Source organism: Bufo gargarizans, chromosome 2 (assembly GCF_014858855.1).
Source record: "Bufo gargarizans isolate SCDJY-AF-19 chromosome 2, ASM1485885v1, whole genome shotgun sequence".
Taxonomy (NCBI): Eukaryota; Metazoa; Chordata; class Amphibia; order Anura; family Bufonidae; genus Bufo; species Bufo gargarizans.
The window spans coordinates 155,682,642-155,704,230 of NC_058081.1; the positions used below are offsets into that span (position 1 = coordinate 155,682,642).

General features: G+C 43.4%; 1 protein-coding gene across 2 annotated transcripts; it reads left to right on the forward strand.

The window, feature by feature from the left end:
* Positions 1–1,159: 1,159 nt before the first annotated feature.
* On the forward strand, positions 1,160–21,130 carry MYEF2 (myelin expression factor 2). 2 transcript variants are annotated; one of them, XM_044279634.1, is made up of 18 exons: positions 1,160–1,413; positions 5,962–6,161; positions 7,118–7,170; positions 7,921–7,928; positions 8,022–8,115; positions 10,724–10,915; positions 11,795–11,948; positions 13,534–13,583; positions 13,662–13,722; positions 13,982–14,083; positions 14,324–14,365; positions 14,463–14,531; positions 17,416–17,511; positions 17,591–17,689; positions 19,622–19,690; positions 20,194–20,390; positions 20,474–20,525; positions 20,622–21,130. In XM_044279634.1, the coding sequence occupies exons 1-18, from the start codon at positions 1,289–1,291 to the stop codon at positions 20,783–20,785; spliced, it is 1,827 nt and encodes a 608-aa protein (XP_044135569.1). In that variant the 5' UTR covers positions 1,160–1,288; the 3' UTR covers positions 20,786–21,130. The 2 variants fall into 2 exon arrangements, with proteins under 2 accessions (XP_044135569.1, XP_044135568.1); XM_044279633.1 differs by having other exon boundaries at positions 1,161–1,413; positions 14,460–14,531.
* The last annotated feature ends 459 nt before the right edge of the window (positions 21,131–21,589 follow it).

The following is a 21,589-nucleotide window of genomic DNA, read 5'->3' on the forward strand; positions in this document are numbered from 1 at the left end:
TTTTTGACCCAGATCCACTTGGTTCTTGAAGATCCAGTGGTTCTGATGTCTGTATAATACAGTACAGTACAATATATATTGTACTGTACTGTATTTTACTTACACTTTGTCTGAACAGATCTATGCCTTTAGCATAGATCTGTTCAGCACCATGGACAGCAGGACGCCTGAGAAGGCGTCCTGTTGCCATGGAAACCTTCCCCGTCTGCCACAACTTCGCAGATGGGGAAGGGTAAGCACAGGGCTTAGGGGGTCTCTCCCCCTCTCCATCGGGGGCCTGCAAAGGTACAGCAGCCCCCCGATGGAGAGGGAGGGAGCTCCCTGGCCGATGACAGTTAACCTTTTCCATACCGCGGTCCGTATGGACCGCGGTATGGAAAGGGTTAAACGGCTGACATCTGCACAGATGTCAGCCGTTTAATACCAGGGTGTCAGCAATGTGCTGACACCCTGGTGTACCCACTAGAAGCCAACTAATTTTCGAGGGGAGGCGGGCGAGGGATCGCGATCCCGCCTGCCGCACTGCCTGCGACACCCCCCGTCGGCATAAAATCGTGCAGGGGGGTGAAAAATCTTTATTTTAGGCACTCAAAAGTTTCTGATCCCCGCGGTCAGGAAGTCAGAGCTGCTTCAAAATGCGGAAATTCACATGTAGAACAATAAATTTAGAGAAAAATATATATGGAAATGTAGTTTTATTTGAAAAATTTTACAACTGAAAGTGAAAAATGTTATTTTTTTGCCAAAAAAATAATCGGTCAATTTCGAGAAACAGCGAGAAGGCCGCGGCGCTACTGCCTTCTCAAACAGCTGATCGGCGGGGGTCCCTGGTGACCCCCGCCGGTCAGATGCTGATGATCTATCCAGAGGATAGATTATCAGTTTAAACAAACTGCAGAACCCCTTTAAGGGGTTAAAACCTTGGTGCACACCGCTATTATGTTATTCATTGTGAGGGAAAGTATGTGAACTGCTGCTTTTACACATTTCCCGTCTCCATTCTTCTCACAGCAGCAAGCGGTGTGAGGTGTGAATGGAGGAGGCCTTGAGGAAGCTCAGCTCCACCATGACAACAAAGACTAGCAACTGCATTTCTCCTCTATTGTTCTAGCAGTGTACGTGTCGAACGTGGACAATAAAGTTGCGTGAGAGGCACCTAACGTAGGCGTGGCGTATCTTCTCGCGAGAACTCGCATTGGCTGCGCACTTGGTGAAGAAGAGGCGTTGCGGCCTTTTGAATCTTTCTTTGCCGTCGGTCGCACTGTGAGGAAGGCCTGCATTAGTGAAAATGGCGGAACTCGACCAGCAGGACTCCCAGGACGCGCTGAACAACGGCAGCGACAACAACAGCCTGTGCGACGACCAGTGTGACGCGAGCATGGCGGAGGAGAGCACTTCCAACGGGGTGAAGAAGTAGGTGCAGACATATGTGTGGGAAATGGCCGCCTCTGGAGGGGGGAGGGTGGCTGAGCGGCGCCCTGGCTGTGTTTTAGACGGCCGAGGCGCGCGTGTTGGGCCGCCCCGACGGTGGGTGCGCACCTTTTACCTCAGGTCCGGCTCCGTGAAGCGTGGCCGCGGCTTTGGCGCCATTTTTATAGTCAGCGAAGGCACCGCAGCTTAGCCGTTCGAGCAGGCCTCCCCGTGTAGGCTCAGTGCCCCTTGTGTGGTCCTCTACCTGTCCTGTAGCGGGAAGAGCCCTCCCTCTGTGTGTGGCCCCGGAGCCTGCCTGCGGCCATGGCCGACATGATATCCGGTAGTGGCGGAAGGGCAGTAATCCTCGGCTTGCCGTGCAGGTGGATGCCGGCTATTGTGTAATGTGAGCAGCCATTTTACGTCAGGGATGAGATGGCTGCGGGAGGGAAGTGTCTGCCCTGGGCTCAGTCAGCGGATATGGACCAATACTCAGGGGCTGTCCAGGACTAGAAAAGATGCCTGCTTTCTTCCCGATTGAGGCAGTCTCCATGAGGAGATATAGTACCCCCCCCCAATTCCTAACCTCTCACCCAAAGGGGTTGTTTCATCTCGCTAGGCTATGCCCTCATTCGCTGGGACCCCCACCTATATCGAGAGCGGAGCCCCACAAGTGGTGTTGGGGGGCGCACTAAGCATGCGCAGCCGCCCTCCATTAATTTTCTATGGGACCACTGAAAATACCCAAGCCATGGTTCTGCTATTTCCGCCGGCCCATAGAAGTGAATGGGAGCAGTGGCCGGTCATTGTTGGTGGTGACCGGACCAGAGTCCCCCAGCCACCATGGGGGCATACCCTGGTAATAGTCCCCCATTGTCTCAGATGAGACCACCTGTTTAAGCCAGTACTCTGCACTGATGAGACAACCACCCTGAAACAGCTGTCTGCAGATGGGGTGCTGGCTTATTTGATATCCTAGTCATGTCTCAAGGCCTATATAAAGGGGGTTATCTGAGGCTGGAAATGCGCAGTGTGTTCACCTCACACTGATTTTACTTACCTGGCTCCCTGCGTCGCTCCTGGTTGCCACACGCTGCAGCCACGGCTTCTCCCTGTGTGTGGATGGAAACATCTGGTGTCAGGTGGGAACAGCCAATGGCAGACTGACGAGCCTCCCTAGAGTCAAATGCGATGCTAGGGGTGCTCATCCACGTCACCGCCTGACATTGGGTGTAGAACCCCCACAGTTTTTATCCGTGCACGGACACCAGGAGTGGTGCGGGAAGACAGGTAAGTAGAATCAGTTAGAGGCGGAGCTTAAGAGCTCATTTGCATCCCTTCCTTCCCAGAATTCCAGAGGATCATGTATGGCCTGTAACTCCTCATCGATTTAAAGGCGCTCTCTACGAGGAGATATGGTACCCCCCCCAACTGCTTTCTTCTAAAGACAGCCCCACACCTGTGTAATATTACAGCCCGTGGTCAGGTGTGGAGCCGCCTGAATGTCTGTTTCATTTGTACATTGATGTAACACTGGTGTTTGCCACAGCCATTCCCAGCATACAGATAGGGGCCCCAGGAGTTCACTTTATGGCAGTGCTGTCACAAAGGCTCAAGATGGTGGCTGAAATGGTTCAGTGAAAAATATTGTTTGGCTTCTAAGGCTACCTTCACACTAACGTTTTTACTGGATCCGGCAGGGTTCAGCAAAAAAACACTTGCGTTACTGATAATACAACCAGATCCGTTCATAACAGATGGTTGTATTATCTTTAACATACCCAAGACAGATCCGTCATGAACTCCATTGAAAGTCAATGGGGGATGGATCAGTTTTCTATTGTGGCAGAAAAAATGGATCCGTCCCCATTGACTTGTATTGTGGGTCATGCCGGATCAGTCTTGCTCTGCATGCCCAGGACGGAAAGCAAACTACAACATGTTGCAATTTGCTCTCCGGTCTGGGAACGCAACTAAACGGAACAGAATGCATTTTTGAGCACTCCGTTCTGTTCAGTTTTGTCCCCATTGACAATAAATGGGGACAAAACGAAACATATATTTTTATTTTTTCAGGTATTGACCCCCTATGACGGATCTCAATACCGGAAAACTTTAACGCTAGTGTGAAAGTAGCCTAAGGCGCTATGGGGGTCCCACTTCTTGGGATACTGCGAGATAGTCCTAGATGTAAAACGGTAGCAGCGGTTACAGGGTCAAATGACATGCTGAAGTCCTGTGGGTATGAAGCTGCCGCAGGATGTACCAGCAGATAACTGTCTACATCCCAGGCTAGTCGTGGTTCTGTCAGTTTCATTTAAGAGAATTGTGTAACCAGCAAACTTTTAAATCGTTTAAAAAAAATCTACCTACATCCACCTGAAAGAAGCTTTGAAGTCTTGGCCTCTGGTAACAAAGACTCGGTAGACGGCAGAGGAAGTGGGGGTGTCGGAGCTAGCTGAGAGCCTGAAGAGGCCACCTGCACACCTCGGGGAATACATACAAATTCCAGTGTGGAAAACTACACAACAGAGTATAGTACCAGCAATCACACAAGTTTTTTTTTCCTGTCAATTATGTTAGTAGTTTTAGCTGCTGATTTCACCCTTTTCCAATTAAGGCTACATGCACACGACCGTTGTGTGGTTTGCGGAACGGCACAGACAGCCATTAATAGAACTGCCTATTCTTCTCTGCAAAGTGCAGGCAAGAATAGGACAGGTTATATTGTTTTGCGGACCACTGAACGGAGCAACGGATGCGGACAGCACACGGAGTGCTGTCCACATCTTTTGCGGCCCCATTGAAGTGAATGGGTCTGCATCTGAGCTGCCAAAACTGCGTACCAAAACAGCTGTGTGCATGTGGCCTAAGGGTGAGATCTGTGGCAAAACAGAATCAAATCCACACCAAATAACGCTATTAGAAATTGCTGATTTGTAGCAATGCACATAAATCTGCATGGAAATTTGTGAGTATCATAGGTGCATTTATCCGCACTTGTGTGCAGGTGGCCTAAGACTGCTTCTGAACATCACAGGAGCCTCCTGCCCTTCTGTAAGGCCTCATGCACACGACCGTTGTGTGCATCCGTGGCCGTTGTGCTGTTTTCCCTTTTTTTTCGCCGACCCATTGACTTTCAATGGGTCCGTGGAAAAAATGGAAAATGCCCCGTTTTGCAGCCGCATTTCCTCTCGGTCAAAAAAAATGACCTGTCCTATTTTTTTTGACTGACAATGGGTTCACGGACCCATTCAAGTCAATGGGTCCGTGAAAGAACACTGTTGCACACAGGATTGGCGTCCGTGATCCGTGGCCGTAGGTTACTTAATACAGACGGATCCGAAGATCCGTCTGCATAAAAGCTTTTTCAGAGCTGAGTTTTCACTTCGTAAAAACTCAGATCCGACAGTATATTCTAACACAGAGGCGTTCCCATAGTGATGGGGACGCTTCTAGTTAGAATATACTTTGAACGGTGTACATGACTGCCCCATGCTGCCTGGCAGCACCTGATCCTCTTACAGGGGGCTGTGATCCGTACAATTAACCCCTCAGGTGCTGCACCTGAGGGGTTAATTGTGCGTATCATAGCCCCCTGTAAGTGATCATGTGTTGCCAGGCAGGAAGGGGCACACCCCCCTCCTTTCCCAGTTTTAAATTCATTGGTGGCCAGTGGGCCCCCCTCCCTCCCCTATAGTAAACACATTGGTGGCCAGTATGGTGATGGGGACGCTTCAAGTTAAAATATACCATCAGATTGGAGAAAACTCTGATCCGATGGTATAAAAGGGACTCCTGACTTTACATTGAAAGTCAATGGGGGACGGATCCATTTGCAATTGCACCATATTGTGTAAACGTGTGCCGTCAGCATCCGTTGCTCCGTTCCATGGTCCACAAAAAAATAACCTGTCCTATATTCTTGTCCATTTTGCGGACAAGAATAGGCAGTAAGATCAATGGCTGTCCGTGCCGTTCCGCAAATTGCACATGGAGACATCCATGTTTTGCGGACTGCAAAACACTCAACTGTTGTGTGCATGAGGCCTATCTGTTCTGTTAGCTCTGAAGCTGGAAACATAGTGGGAAGTAAGGGGAAGGTTATCACAGCAGTACAGTGCTGGCAGAAGGGAGACTTCCCCCTGCTTCTGAGTGAAATGCATCTAGCTGTACAGCTGACGGGGAATATGGCTAAAAAAATTAGGAAGCCCAAACGTATCCTATTGTTGCTGTTTTTGTGGACTAATAGGCCGTTTTTAATATCCGTTTTATAGAAACCATCCTTTTAATAAATGCCTGTTAAAAAGAGGAACAGAAGTCTGGATGCGGACAGCACAACGTGCGGCTCCATTGAAATGAGTCTGCATTTTGTGGACACATGAATACTGTCATGTGAATGAGCCCTAATACTAAGGAACAGCTGACACAAGTACACGGATAGGACAAGTTGAGGATGAATTTTCAGAATGGAAATAAATTTTTGTTTTGGGGGTAACTTTCGATAATAAGACTGTTAATTCCTAATGTGCTTGTTTCCCCCTAACCTAGGGAGAGCGAAGACGCCACTAAAGATGACAAGCCACTGAAGGAGAAATCTGGGGGGAACAGAAAGGGAAACCGGTTCCATCCATATGGAAAGGAGAAATCGGCCTCTGACAAGAAGGGTCAGAGTCGGAACAGGGTGTTCATCAGCAACATCCCATATGACATGAAGTGGCAAGCCATCAAGGACCTGATGAGGGAGAAAGGTAAACGTTGGCACTGTAGTGAAGGAGCATTGCTAGCCATGAATACATTTTCTTAACTCTTCCCTAAGTCTTGATCCAGCAGGTAACCAGGTAACGTACTTGTTCTATATGCAGTAACCACAATTCCAGCTGCTAAGTATTGGCTTTCATAATGGTGGCCATTAATGTGAGGGAACAGGCCAATAACAAAATGTTCTGATAAACGTAAAAGCAGTGATTGCTTGTTTGTCATGTAGTGACACATTGTAAGGGGCAATTCTGGTGATATTGTTTCTAATGCAAAAGACTGTCGTTGTGCAGTTCTTGTTCAGTGCCTGTTGCAGTTGTGAAATTGGCTTAATTACTACCAAATTTGGGTTGGGTGGGATTTATTTGCCGTACAAGACTTCTAGTGGAAATGGCTAAAAGCCAAAATGTAAACCTTGGTGTCACGGCAGCGTGTTCAACATTGTAATATGTGTAATTGTCGCTGGTGTCTGTTGTAAGGTGACATGACTATTTGATTGGTTTTATTCACTGTATTCCTTTGCTTGTAGCTTGCTGTGAAACACATTGATTTTGTTAATTTGGATCTTAAGACAATCTTTACCATTGAAGACATTCAGGTAGAAAGTCACCTTAAAACAGTTGTTCTGAGTTGGATGAAAAAACTGAATGCTATAACCTTTACCCTAACCAGTTGCTTGGGGACTATTCACATCTGAATTTGTTCACCAACTATATCACACCAAATACCCTACATCCAGTAATGCGGTGTAGGGTCCGGTAGATTGTATTGCTCTGCAATCCTGACAAGTAGCTAAATGACAATAGCCATTGGTATGTTGGTTCTGTGTCTGAGTGTTGGTGAATAATAGGTGATTGTTCTGTAGAGCTGTGCACAGGGCACAGTAAAGAAAGTTACTGGTGTTAAATGCTTTGTTTCTTGGTATTTTCCCTTTGTATGTCTTATGTAGTTGGTGAGGTTACATACGTGGAGCTCTTTAAGGATGCTGAAGGAAAATCAAGGGTAAGTGCCGTGGGCAACAAGCTGTTTGAGGTGTAAAGTCCCTCATCAGTTTTCACTGTACAAGTTTTTATTTGGAAAGTAAGTTTCATTTTCCTATACTGTATTGCAGTATGTCCCAAGGCTCTCAGCCTGCTACTCTCCATCCATTTTACATGAGGTTGCATTTCCATTGTATCCAAGCATTTTCTTGAACAATTCTTGTTTGCTGCTAAAAGCTCAATGCAGACGTATGTAAGGTTCTGTATACTGGTTCTTTTCTAAAATTCACTGGCACCTCTGACAGTTACTGGGATTGTACTGAATGTGTCTAGCATATTTTTTGAAATGCCTGTTGTGGCTTGCGGGGCTGCGCAACTGTCGGTGCTGTAAACGTTTCGAGTCATTGAGCTAGACTCTTAAATTGAAATTGAATACCCTGGTTCAGGCCTCCATTTTCCGGATGAGACAAGCGAGTCATTGGGTATGGTTTAGGAGACTTAATCTGGATCCCAGGATCATTTTAAATTTTTAGAACTTCTAAAAAAAAAAATGTACACTTATTAATGCTAAAAGTTGTACTTTTTCTAATATGGAATTTGATTGCTACAGTTGATTACCCATTTTAAGTAGTAATTTTTATACCCCGAATGTGCAGCAAATCTCTAGTGAAATCTGTTCTTGTTTTGACTCTGCCATGAATGTACTGCTGACATACTAATTGTCTTTTTATTTTTTTTATTTTATTTCTTTCTTGTGACGTTTTGGATTTAGGGTTGTGGGTAAGCATTCATTTTACTTTGTGCGAATCGTTTGTGTATTTAGTTGTGTGTATTGTGTGCTTTATATATCTATAACGTCTGATTCTCTTGCAGTGTGGTAGAGTTTAAAGATATGGAATTTGTAACGAAGGCTATTGACGTGATGAATAAACATGATTTAAATGGAAGACCCCTTAACATCAAAGCAGTAAGGACCTCATTTCCAGTTTCATTCATGTGAATACATTGGCCGCATTCAGACGAGTGTATTTGCAATGCGTATATAGTCAGTGAATTGAGCTATTAACATGGGCGTATAATTTCCATCAGTATTTTAAGTCCGCAATGTGTTTTTTGCGGATTGGTTTCCAAATACTTACATTAGTCTGTGCAGTGCATAAATGATGAAGGAAGAAATGTGCATGTAAATCCAGGGCTGTGGAGTCGGTAGATAAATGCTCCGACTCCTCAGTTTTTTGTACTTCCGACTCCGACTCCTCTGTATTTAATATGCAAATGTATTTTATACATCCTTTGAAGGAAAGAAAGAAGTTCTTCTAAGCTCTTCTAGCACAGAGAGGTAGTTGGGCAGAAGCTGCTGCCTTCTCCTTTGTGTGCTGATCTTCTGCTGAAGACAGGGCAGTGGAAGGATCCAAGAAGGGACATTTATTTTAAAACATGATTTCCCTAGAAGAATCCCATAGTCATGTTTAAAGTTTAAGATAACATTCTGAGTTTACACGTTTTATAGCCTTAGCTGAATGACAGCAGTTTTTCCAATGGTTTACAGCAGGGATGTCAAACTCGTGGCCCTCCAGCTGTTGCAAAACTACAACTCCCATCATGCCTGGGCATACTACAGCTATCAGGGAATGATAGGAGTTGTAGTTTTGCAACATCTGGAGGGCCATGAGTTTGACATCCATGGTTTACAGCTTCAGTCTTGAACTATTGACCCTCCATTCCCTTCACTTATACAAGTGTCTCTAGTCCTGCAAAACACATATTTACTTAATCCCTTATCAGTGAGAGGCTAGGTAAACCATGGGCATTGTGTTCCCTGTAACATCAGAACACAACACAATGGAAAGTATATGTATTGCCACTCCTAATTGTGCATTGCGTGCCATATAGTGAAGCATATGAAAAGCATGCTTCTTCATATCAGTGAACGCGTTTGTTTTGCGGTTACGTGAGGCACTGCATGCATTGGCCTTTATTCTTACAGTAGAGAAGTCATTAATTATAACTGTTTATGAATTCGGACATTTAAACTTGCTTTTTTATTTTTTTATTTAAATTTAGTAGGAGTCGGTTCATTTTTTGCCGACTCCGACTCCAGGTACCCAAAATTGACTCCGACTCCTCGACTCCACAGCCCTGTGTAAATCCTGACAATACTGATGGCATATCATCAGGATCCTGAGCCAGAATACTGACTGATTTCAATATGCATATTGCCTGTCTCTCCTTAAAGGGGTTGTCCAGGTTCAGAGCTGAACCTGGACATCCCTCCATTTTCACCCCGGCAGCCCCCCTGACATGAGCATCGGAGCAGTTCATGCTCCGATGCTCTCCTTTGCCCTGCGCTAAATCGCGCAGGGCAAAGGCATTTTTCTGAGTTCCGGTGACCTACCGGGGCTCTCTATGGGGCTGACAGGAACCCCGGTGACGTCACCGGCACTGATGGGCGGGATTTGGCTCTGCCCTAGCCAGTAAAACGGCTAGGGCAGAGCTAAAGCCCGCCCCTCAGAGCCGGTGACGTCACCGAACACACTGCTGGGCGGAAGTTACCGCCCGGCAGTGTGTTATTGTAAACACAAGAGCCTGTGCCCTGCGCGATCTAGCAGCAAAGAAAATCCGCAGCACTCCTTGAAGTATAAAAAATGTGTAGTTTTATTCACACATGTCAAAAATAAGACAACGTTTCGGTTCTCTCACAGAACCTCTCTCTGTGAGAGAACCGAAACGTTGTCTTATTTTTGACATGTGTGAATAAAACTACACATTTTTTATACTTCAAGGAGTGCTGCGGATTTTCTTTGCTGCTTAAAGTCCTGAATCGAGGGACCACCGCTGGCACCACACAGCTACAGCTGTACAACTAAAGGAGTGCTGCCTGACTTTTTCTGGAGATGGAGATTAAAAAAAATGTATGCACACCGAGGTATTGGTCCTTGGGGACTGTACTTCATGTATTATGTTTGTGCACCACTGAACGTAGTTTATTAGTTAATAGAACTTAAAGCGTTTGTCACTTCAGCAAATGGCATTTATCATGTAGAGAAAGTTAATACACACCACTTACTAATGTATTGTGATGGTCCATATTGCTTCCTTTGCTGACAGGATTCATTTTTCCATCACATTATACACTGCTCATTTCCATGGTTTACAAACCACCCTACAATCCTGCAGCGGTGGTCGTGCTTGCTCGTTATAGGAAAAAATGGCAGCCTATGCACGCTCCAACAGTTCTGGCCAACAGAGGCCACCACTTTTTACTATAGAATGCAAGCACGACCATTGATGGTGGTCTGTAACCATGGAAACAAGCCGTGTATAATGTGATGGAAAAATGAATCCAGCCAGCAAAGGAGGCAATATGGACAATCACAATACATTAGTAAGTGGCTTGTATTAACTTCCTGTACATGATAAATGACATTTGAAGTGAGACAACCCCTTTAAATCTTTAGAAAGGTTGTACACCACCTAGAAAGGTAACAATTAGTTTTTTTTTCCATTATAAAGAAGAAACTTCTGATATCATCTGTGCCTGAACATGTAAAGAATTTCTACCTTTCTGTTTGCAGGATCCAGATGGAGAGCATGCACGCAGAGTTCTGCAGCGTGGTGGAGGCCCATTTCCTGGGGGTCATAATGCAGACATGGGTCCTGGTATAATGAACCTCCCTCCTTCAATTGTTAACAATCCTAACATCCCTCCTGACCTAATCAGTGCATTAAGAGCAGGAAGACTTGGAACAACTGTGTTTGTTGCAAACGTATGTTACATGGCTGCTTTTCTTTATATTTAGAATATGGTTGTATTAGGAAATGGAGCATAGCCTCTGCATTTTATTTTTTCCATACTCCTTTTATATAGGTGCATTCTTTCCCGTTGCCTTTAAAGGGGTTGTCAGAGTTATGAAAAAAAATAATATAGCACTGAAAATCTGATATATAACTGAGCTAAGCAAGTTTTATGCAAAAAAAATATATTTCCTCATTTCTCTGGTTCTTTTCTGGCCCTTTGTTTACATGCAATAAAAACAATCTCTACCCCTCCCCCTGCTCTGCTAAGGGAGTGAATACAAGAGCTGTCCTGAGTGACATGTCTGCCTGCTGGGAGACTCTGCAGCATGTTGTATGCTGCCCTGAGTGCTGGGAGAAAACGGCAACCTGTAAGTGTAGAACTACATGTCCCACCTGTATAATGACACTGCTAATACACACAGGATCTTCCCCCTACCTTCTTGTGCAATGTTCTCTCTAGCATGTCAGCTCCAGTGCCCAGCATTGTCACTGCCTGCAGAGCTGGGCAGCTGAAGGGGTTAAGAATCCTAGCAGAGAGTGGACTGCAGTGAAGGGGGCGTGGCCAGCACAGTGACTCATTTACAGGCTTGTAAATGACCTTTTATCAGAGCAGGGAGAGAAGCTGACATCACAGGTCATGTGACCCTCAGCTGTTACATTTGCTTAGTAATTACATTAAAGGGGTTATGTCATTTGCTCATGTTCACACTTCTTGCTCTGAAGCATACTGAAGGGCTGATTTAAGATGTTACATCTGAATGTCTACATGTACATTTCTTTATATAAAGGCATCAGTGACTTCACGTGAGCTTCTGTAACTGAAAACATTTTTATTTATTTTTTTATAGCTTGATTTTAAAGTTGGTTGGAAGAAACTGAAGGAAGTATTCAGCATTGCTGGAAATGTCAAGAGGACAGATATAAAGGAGGACAAGGATGGCAAAAGCCGAGGAATGGGGACAGTTACCTTTGAACAATCGATAGAAGCGGTGCAAGCAATCTGTATCCTTTTTAATATGATTTTTCAATCTTAGGTAGACTGTGATAGATGTAAAGTGTTTTCTTTTGTGAGTAGTATTTAGGGATGAGCAAATCGACTTCAGATGAAATATCCGAAGTCAATTTGCATAAAACGTAGTTCTACTACTGTACGGAGCAGGAGCTCTGTACAGTATTATAATGTATTGGCTCAGATGAGCCAAAGTTATTGCAAAGTCTTGCGAGACTTCGCATAACTTCAAAAATGTATTTGTACTGTAAAAAAACATTTGCTGAGTGGTACCGTGGAACCGAACCCAAGTTCGGAAAATCTTTTACAGTATAAATTATGAAGTTATTATGTGAAGTCTCGCGAGACTTTGCGAAGCAATAACTTCGGCTCATCGGAGCCAATATATTCTAATACTGTACGGAGCTCCTGCTCCGTACAGTATAAAACAAAGTTTTATGCAAATCAACTTTGGATGAAGCATCTGAAGTCGATTCGCCGCTCATCTCTAGTATTAGAATATTTTACAGGGATTAGCTTTATAATTTGAAATATTTTAGTGTCATTTATATTCCAAACATCTATAAAAGAGTATCTTTCACAGGTACTGACATTACAATAGAAGTCCTGGGCAGTGTAGGGCATATTGAGATGTGATACTGCTTATTTATTTAATTTTTTTTTCCCTGACACACCCCACGCCCCCTCATCGGTACAGGGAGGAGATGGCAGTATTTCTCAGGGAAGTTCTTAGCGAGGCGACTTTCGGATGTAGCATCTGAAGCGCACTTCTCTGATCCCTGGTCAGGGCCTCTGAAAGGTCCTATTTATTTAGGGCGACGCACTACTAAATATTTTACAGTAATATCATAAGTTTTCATTTTGTATAAAAAAAACAAAAAAACTCACGTCTAGCTATTGATATTACACACTTGTTATGGTGTCCCCGGTGTTCTGTTAGTTAGGGCATCCTAATGTTTTACAGTTTCCAGTTTGGGTGAGAAGCTGCTTCTAGTGCACAGATCTTATTGGCTTACCTGAACAATAGCAAGACTGGTCTGACTTAAGTGGTGGATGTAGTAAGGGGGAGTCAAGACTAACAATGGGTGTCATAGGTGCATTATTTTTTCAATTCCTACTAAAAGCATGTTTTGCCAGATACTTTTCTGTGCAGAAAAGTGTTCAGTATTTAAAAGGGTTTTCTGATATTTTTGATTCTCTGGATAGGTCATCAGTATCTGATCAGTGGCAGTCTGACACCTGGAAACCCCCCCCCCCCCCCCCCCCCCAACACAGATTAGCGGTTTGAGAACGCACTGGGGCTTGAGCACCACAGCCTTCTTGCAGCTCACCAAGCACAGCTGTACATTGTAGAGCGGCTGTACTTGGTATTGCAGCTCAGACTCATTCACTTCTATGGGGCTGAGCTGTGCCTAGGCCCAGTGACTAACATGTCACTGGCCTAGGGAAAACCTGAAAGCTGATTAGCGGGGTAAGTATATCTTGCCTGTTACATCAAGCTCCTGAATGTGTATTGTAACTGGACCAATGAACCACAAATAACTGCAGTGTAGCTGTTCCTTAACTGGTTTCTCACAGCTATGTTCAATGGACAGTTTTTGTTTGACCGGCCTATGCATGTAAAAATGGTACGTATGTCTCTAACCTAAGATTTTTCTGCTTTAAAATCTAGTCTGTTATGTTCAAATTTTTATTTGTATTCTTAGGATGATAAATCTCTTCCTCCAGATGACTTCCATGCCATAGAAAAGGCACCTCAGCTACCTCGTAAGTGGAATTTTTCAAAACTTATTTAAAGCCAAGGACCCAAAAGAAATGTGCAGTAGAAAAAAATTGCTTGCATCCTGCAGTTTATATTTTCCATAGGACTGCAGGTGGTCTTTTTTTCAGCAAGGTACGCGAGAAACTGCAGGTGCAAGAAGCATCTCTAAAAGTGCACAAACGCCACTAAAATCCCGTGGACCCAACCTTCCTTTGTTAACATTCTTGACTATTTTTTATTAGATTTTTCTTTTTCCCCTTCTAGGTGGTCTAGGAGGTATAGGTATGGGACTTGGGCCTGGTGGGCAGCCAATTAGTGCAACACAGATCGGAATGGGTGGTGGAATGGGCAGCATGGGTCCATCAGGCAAGTACTGGTCACTGTTCACCTTAAATACGCTAAAGCCAGGTTCACAACTGCGGTATAATTTGCCAAACTAAAGCTTTTGGATCTGGCATCTGGTGGACCTTAGTGGTTGGTCAGCAGTTATTCTGCTGGTCAAAATGCCAGTGCAGAAATCTCCAAAACCTCTGTTGCACATGTGAACCTTGCTTAAGATTTGTACAAATGAGTTAAAAAAATATATATTTTGGGTTTCCTTTTTAGGTATGGACGGGCCAGGCTTTGGTGGCATGAGTAGAATGGGAGGTGAGTTAACATCTGGGTACCTATAATTATTTATCGTTTTCAAACAATATATATAATATTTAAGCTATTTTATTTTTTTTCTCCCCACTTCCAGCAGCTAGTGGATTTGGTGGCATGGATGGAATGAGTAACATGTCAGGATTTAGTGGTGTAAGCCGAATGGCAGGTATGTAGTCTGTGTTCTCCCCCCCCCCCCCCCAGTTTATTATAATGCAGAGTTGCACAACCTTTGTCTTATAATGCCATTCTGTGAGGCCCCTAACCATCTAGACCCCTGTGTTATCAGGCAAAAGGGAGTTCCTAATCTCTGTTTTGTGCTCTAGAAAGTGGTGAGTTGATGGTGGCCATCCATGCATGCTTCTCTCTCCATTAATAAGATTTGTGAAATGCTAGCCATAGAGGGCCCACATGCATGTACGGGTTCCTACTCTCTGGAGTGCTGGCAGTGGAACATGCCCTTCTGATGAGCCATAGATGTGTCAGATGGTAATACACTTAGTTTTATTGCAGCTCAAGTATAAAAAGGTGACCCTCAGCCCAGAAAAGTTTGTGCACCTGTTATAATGTAATACGCTTCACTTTTGGTGCCTGGACAATTTTCACACTTAACCCAACTAATGAACTTAAATTATAAGAGAAGAATAAATATCCTCCAGTTCCCCTACCCGTATATTTTCCAAAGAGGTCACTTAAAATTATTGTAAGAGGGGGCACAAAGCAGATTACATTCATGACTGCCTTTGACCAATATAGTATCGAAATATAAAGTTTTTGTTAAAATAAAAAAAGCATGGTTTGCGTGTCATTCAGTCACAGAGCCTGATACGCACATTGTTGATAGAATTAAAGTTTCAGGATGAGATTAAGATCACTTAACTGGCATTTATCATGTAGTGAAAGTTAATGCAAGGCACTTACTAATGTATTGTGATTGTCCATATTGCTTCCATTGCTGGCAGGATTCACTTTTCCATCACATTATACACTGCTTGTTTCCATGGTTATGACCACACTGCAATCCATCAGTGGTGGTTGTGCTTGCACACTAGGAAAAAGCCCCGGCCCCTCAGCTCGTCAGGATTGTGGGAGTACACATAAGCTAGTGCTTTTTTTTTTTTTTTTTTTTTTTTTTAAACTATAGTGTGCAAGCACGACCACCACTGGATTGCATGGTGGCCTGTAACCATGGACACAATAGATCAGCCAACAAAGGAAGCAATATGGATAATACATTAGGAAGAGCCTTGTATTAACTTTCTCTCCATAATAAATGCCACTTACTGAGGTGAGGCAACCCCTTTAATGGCTGTATATCTGAAAACTGAAACCAAAAATCTCTATCCAGATGCCAGAGAACATTTAAGTTATGAAGTTTACTAATGCTCTCCATATGAGCAGTGCATTTGGAAAGTGTTCAGATCCTATTGCTTCTTAGCATTTTATGTAGCAGCCTTGTTCTAAAATAAAAATCTTTCTCCATTCTACACTCAATCACCCATAATAAGAGCAAAATGAAAGTAATCTTTGCCTTAAGTATTCAGACCCTTTACTTAGTTGAAGCACTTTTGGTAGTGATTACAGCCTCCATTCTTCTTGGGTATGAATATTTGATTTTTAGTACAAGGTCGCAGCATAATGCTGTGAAAGTGTTTGAAGACTGTCCAAATGTATTATGCAATGCTTTATTAGATGTGCAAACATCTTATCAACCCTTTAGGGGTCAAAGGCTTTGCAGTGGATGAGATCACTGTTAATGGGCATTTGAAAGTTAAATTTACCTAGGTGTGCAACCCTCCCCCTATGACCTATCCTCTGGACCCCCACCAATCAGCTGTTTGAAAAGGCAGCGGCCTTCTCCTCCCTTTTCCTAGGCCGAGTGACGACACCATGTTTCACATCTAGGAGCAGCTCAGCCCCATTCAAGTAAAGGTGGCTGAGCTTCAATTCAAAGCACAGACTCTATGCAATTTATGGTGCTGTGCTTGGTATACTTGGAGAAGGCAACGGTACTCACAAGAGCACCACTACATTCTCAAACAGCTGATTGATGCATGTCCCAGGTGTTGGACCCCCACTGATCTGATACTGATGACCTATCCAGAGGATAGGTAATCTGTAAAAAAAAAATAAAAAAAATTTAAATTCAGGTATGTGATACCAATCTAAGCTCTCAAGTCCTTAAACTCTAGTCATGACAAGTATGTAGGTTTGGGTATATTGCATATGTCTGTCGGTGAAAGGGTTTGAACATTTTTAAGTTCTAAATTGTGTTTTTTTTTTTTTTTTTTTTTATAAACTCCCAACAAAAGCTGAAAACTCCCCCTTTAGTCAAGCTGAGCTCTACAGCTTTCAAACATGTTGAAGGGGTTTTCATTTATTTATTGTTCTCAAATCGCAGTCCTGATTCTCCTAATTTATTTTTTTTTTTAACCTGTGCTCCCTTTGGTCTTAGGGTCATGTGACTGCACCACAATCTTATCTGTGAACCTGTTTTTTCTTCTGGTGACGTCATGTCCACTGACTTGCTTTTACATTTTCATGTTTCTTCCTGGTCCTGACTGCATCCATATGTGTAGGAGTAGGTGCATCATCAGATCTGTATTCTCCAGTGCAAGAGATTTGATGATGCCTTCTGTTCATGTAAAATAGATGGGAGATGATGCTGCAAAGACCAGGAAGAAACATGAAAACACAAGCAAGTCGGTGATGGCAACATCCTTTGAAGAATCGCACAGGGCTGCAGACTGGCATTGCCAATGAGAAAATGGACAACTTTTTTAAATCTCACTGGGGAGATCCACTGCCATGACCCCTTTCCTCCAAACCATTACAAGTTTAGGGCATTGTTTGCTGTGGTAAAAGCTGAATATTCATTTTTCCCTGCTGATTTGTTAACTTTTTGAAGCACTATAAGATAAATACGATAAATTGCAAAAATTAAGTATGACTGTTGTGGTGATGGTCTTGAAATGTGTATGCGTTAATATTTTAGTCACTGAAGAGTATTGTAGTAGGTGAACTTTACATTACCTTACTTTGTTTTTATATAGGAATGGGTGGTGTTGATGACTTCAGGGGCAGTTTAGGATCTGGCATGAGTGGAAGCATGTCAAACAGCATGGCAGGCATGGCGAGTGGCATGGGAGGTAAGGAGCCCAAATATGAAGATGGCTACTTGGATGTATGCACAAACAGCTTTATGTAAAGCACCTTGTTTTAATTTAGACATGTACAGAGGAGGTATGGGAAGCAGCATGGACAGAGAATTCAGTCGAAGTGAAATTGGCTTAAGCCGTGGCTTTGGAGATTCATTTGGAGGAATGAGTAAGTTGATGAGTAGGAAAAATCCATGTCCATCCTCTTGTAGTATTTGCCATTCAGTCATAAATGGTGCACCATAACGGAAAAGTGACTACCTCGCTTTCCATCTGTAGTCTAGATTTTTTTTTAACCCAGTAAACTTCTTGCTTGCATCTACCAAAGAATTCATTTTCAAAAGAAAATAATTCTGTGGACGATGGCGATCTTTAGGAAAATACCAGTCTGACTATCTAGCACGGTTGGCTTCCTGGCTGTGGCACTTTAGTCACTGACCTTGGCAAACCTGAACATAATTTACAAATGTTGACAGTTCTTCTCCTTTTAACCCCTTTAGGACATCTGCCGTATATGTATGGCGGATGTCTGCCATTTTTTAAAATGGTGACTGCTGTGGATCAGAGCAGGCACTATAGCAGCCGGACATCTCCTTTGTGAAACGGAATCTGCGACACCGCGGCTTGCAAACCTCTTACCCTTCTATTGCCATGGTCAATTGTGACCATGGCATCTGAGGCAGCTTTGCCCAGAAGTATGGTTTCCAGGGCTTGAACAGCTTTTGCGTGACTAGAAGGTGAACTGTTTGCTCCATGTGGTAGCCTTGGTCCCTCTGAAGGATGCAAGGCTACCTCAGCAATAGTTCCTATGGGACCTGCCCAAGACTCCATAGGAACATCCTGAATGTCTCATAGCCCGCAATGGTAATTCATTTCAATCTATGGGAAAAGAGATCAATGTGTTCAGGTCCCCCCTCCCCCCAGGGGGCTTAATAGAAGTGGTGAAAAAAATATAAAGCACCTCCCTTTTCCCAGAATAAAAAAAATAAATCATTAGCATCGCCATGTCCAATGCAAAGATCTCCAAACTTATTAAAATGTAAACCTGTGTATCCCACATGGTAAACACCATAACAGGAAAAAAAATCAAAATGGACATACCTCAACCCTGACGGGCCCCTCAGTCAAGCCAGTACTCTCTGCTCTGCACTGATGAGGGGCAATCGCCCTGAAACAGTCTGCAGATGAAGGGCTGGCTTATTTAATCAGTCCTATCTCGGCTTAGTTAAAGGGGTATTCTCATCTTAATGATCACTGTTAAATCTGTTAATGATTTGACAGTGATCATTTTTCTAAATACATTTTATTACCCAATTCCCACCCGGCCAGGCCGTGCAGTGTCCTGAACACGCACGCCGGCTCTGTACTATACAGACCAGGAATAAGTCACCATGGCGCATGCGCGGCGGCGTGTGCGTTCAGGACATTGCCCGGCCGGGAGAAGAATCCAGGAAGTGAACGTCGTGCTCAAGGAAGGGAAGTATGAAAAGGGAAAATGAGAATACCCCTTTAAAGAGCTGTACATTGACTTGGAGTATAGCTGCCTTACATCTTGTGGCATTAGAGGCAGAGCTTGTTAAGAGCTCATTTGCATCCCTTTTTTCCCATTGTACACCCCAAAATGGTATTGACAAACTACAGATTGCCTTAGGTTGTTTGTTTTTATGTTTAAAGAAACAAAACCAAATGCTGTAATACTGATGCAGAGAGTGAAGGGACCATGTCAGTTTTACAGCATAGAAAATGCCATAAAATCCAAACCTATTGAAGAATTGCTTAATTCCACTCAATTTGAACATTTTTTTTTATTTCTCCTCCCCCCCCCCCCCCCCCCCCCCCCCCCCCAGCATCCCACTATATCATAGGCATATGGTGCCATTAGAAAGTATAACTTGTCCCGCAAAGTTGTGGCTTTGGGCATGGCAGGCATAAAACGGAAAATCACTTCGTCCTTAAAGGGGTTGTCCAAGTTCAGAGCTGAACCTTGGCATCCCCTTTAAGGGGTTAACTACATTGTGTCCTAGCCTTGGTAGTCTTGTATGTGCATCCTTCTATTTCATCCTGCTTTATTGGTAATTTTACATTGTGCTTTTCTCAATAGGTAGTGCCATGGTTGGAGGCTTTGGTGGGATGGGCTCTTCCTCACTCGGTCCTCTAGGATCCGGCATGAGTAAGTTGGCTTATATATAATTTTTTTTTCACGGGCTTTCTTCCATTTAACTTGCACTGCATTTATCCAGACTCATTGAGTTGTTGACATGACCACAAATTGTACTAAGGGTAGTTCCTCATCTTTGGCATCTAACTCTGTCCCTCTGCAAGGACAGACTACTGGAGCTACCTTATCTGACATAGCTGGACACCACTGCACACTGTCGGATCCCATAGTCAGTGGATACGGTGCTGTAAAATACGGTAACTCCGTTAGTCCTCTGCTGGGACAGAGTACCAGAAGTGCCGCAGATATGAACCTACCCTGAACTAGCTGCATGGAATCTGGTCAGGACCCTTCTGCCCTTGGACACAAGCCTGCCCTTTAAAGTAAAAGTTGCTGAAAATGGACACGAACTAGTAAAATATATCATAACTGTAATTGAATGAGAAGCGTGTTACAAATGTATATTGATAAAAAAAACTAAAGTTTAAGTAACAATTTATTTTTATTTTTTTAAGGTTCCGGAATGAATGCTGTGAATAGCATGAGCATGGGACTTGGCATGGACAGAATGAGCTCTAGTTTTGATCGTATTGGAGGTGGCCTAGATAGACCCATGGACATGGAACGGGGATTTGGAGGGTTTGGCTCCACTCCACTGGGCGGCGGCTTAAGAGAGCGGGGAAACAAAGGATGTCAGATATTTGTTAGAAATGTGAGTAGTTGCCAGTGGTTTGTTAAAAAATTATTAAATGCGGGTTATGCTCAGGCTCTAACTTTTCTATTTCTCCACTTTAGCTTCCATTTGACTTAACTTGGCAAAAGCTGAAGGAGAAGTTCAGTCAGTGTGGTAAGTTTGATTTTTAAACTTTCTTTACTGTAAGTAGTCAAAGGATTTTTACCTAAAATGTATTTATTTTTTATAATTCTCAACTGTTTCCTGTAGGTCGGGTTATGTTTGCAGAGATAAAAATGGAGAACGGTAAATCTAAAGGCTGTGGAACTGTAAGATACGACTCCCCAGAGACTGCAGAGAAGTCATGCAGACTGATGAATGGAATAAAAATCAATGGTAGAGAAATTGATGTCCGCATGGATCGCAATGCATAATTCCTTATTTTGGCCAGTGGCATTCCCACATTTGTTCAGTCCTTTTGGTAAATACATTTTAGTAAATGTTGTTAGAGCAGGGAAGGCTTGCTTTTAGATGCAAACCTCTGCTAGTGTGGTGTTTAATGTATTTTTGTTATATATTTTCATTTTTAAACACCATGTCTCTGGTCATTCAATTTATATGAATTGACATAATGTTTTTAATAAAGCCAATTTCTCACAGCTAGTTTAAAAGTCTACATTGTGGGGTTCTCATGTGTACCTTGTGTGATCTCTTCAGCACAGTCCAAATGCCCCATATTGACTAAATAAAATTTGTTTCAGTTGAGTGAAACTGGTAAATCTTTAGTCTGTCCAGTTCTTTTCTTTTTCTTTATTTTACTCCTGCAAGACAACAGTTTAACTTGTTGACTAGAGACAAGTTAAAGGGTAACTAAACGTTTGAAGAAAAATTAAGGGGGTAGAAGTTCAGAGCTTTCTGCCTTTTTTTTTTTTTTTTTTTTTACTTTAAACAGCATTGCTTGGCTTTTTGAATGTGTAGAGTATTAAAGGGGTTATTCTGGTTATCCTCTATCCACAGGATGGCAGTAACTATCAGATCAGTTGAGGTCCCCACCAATTATGAGAACAAGATCCCCCTGAAATGGTTAGATAAGCTCTCTCCCTCTATCCTTTTTTTATGGGAGCACCAGAGTACAGCGTTTGGCCATCTTCAGCACTCCCATAGAAATGAACAGAGCGGAGGTGCGCATTTCCAACCAGCCACTCCATCCATTTCCGGGGGGAGGGGAGGGGGAGGAG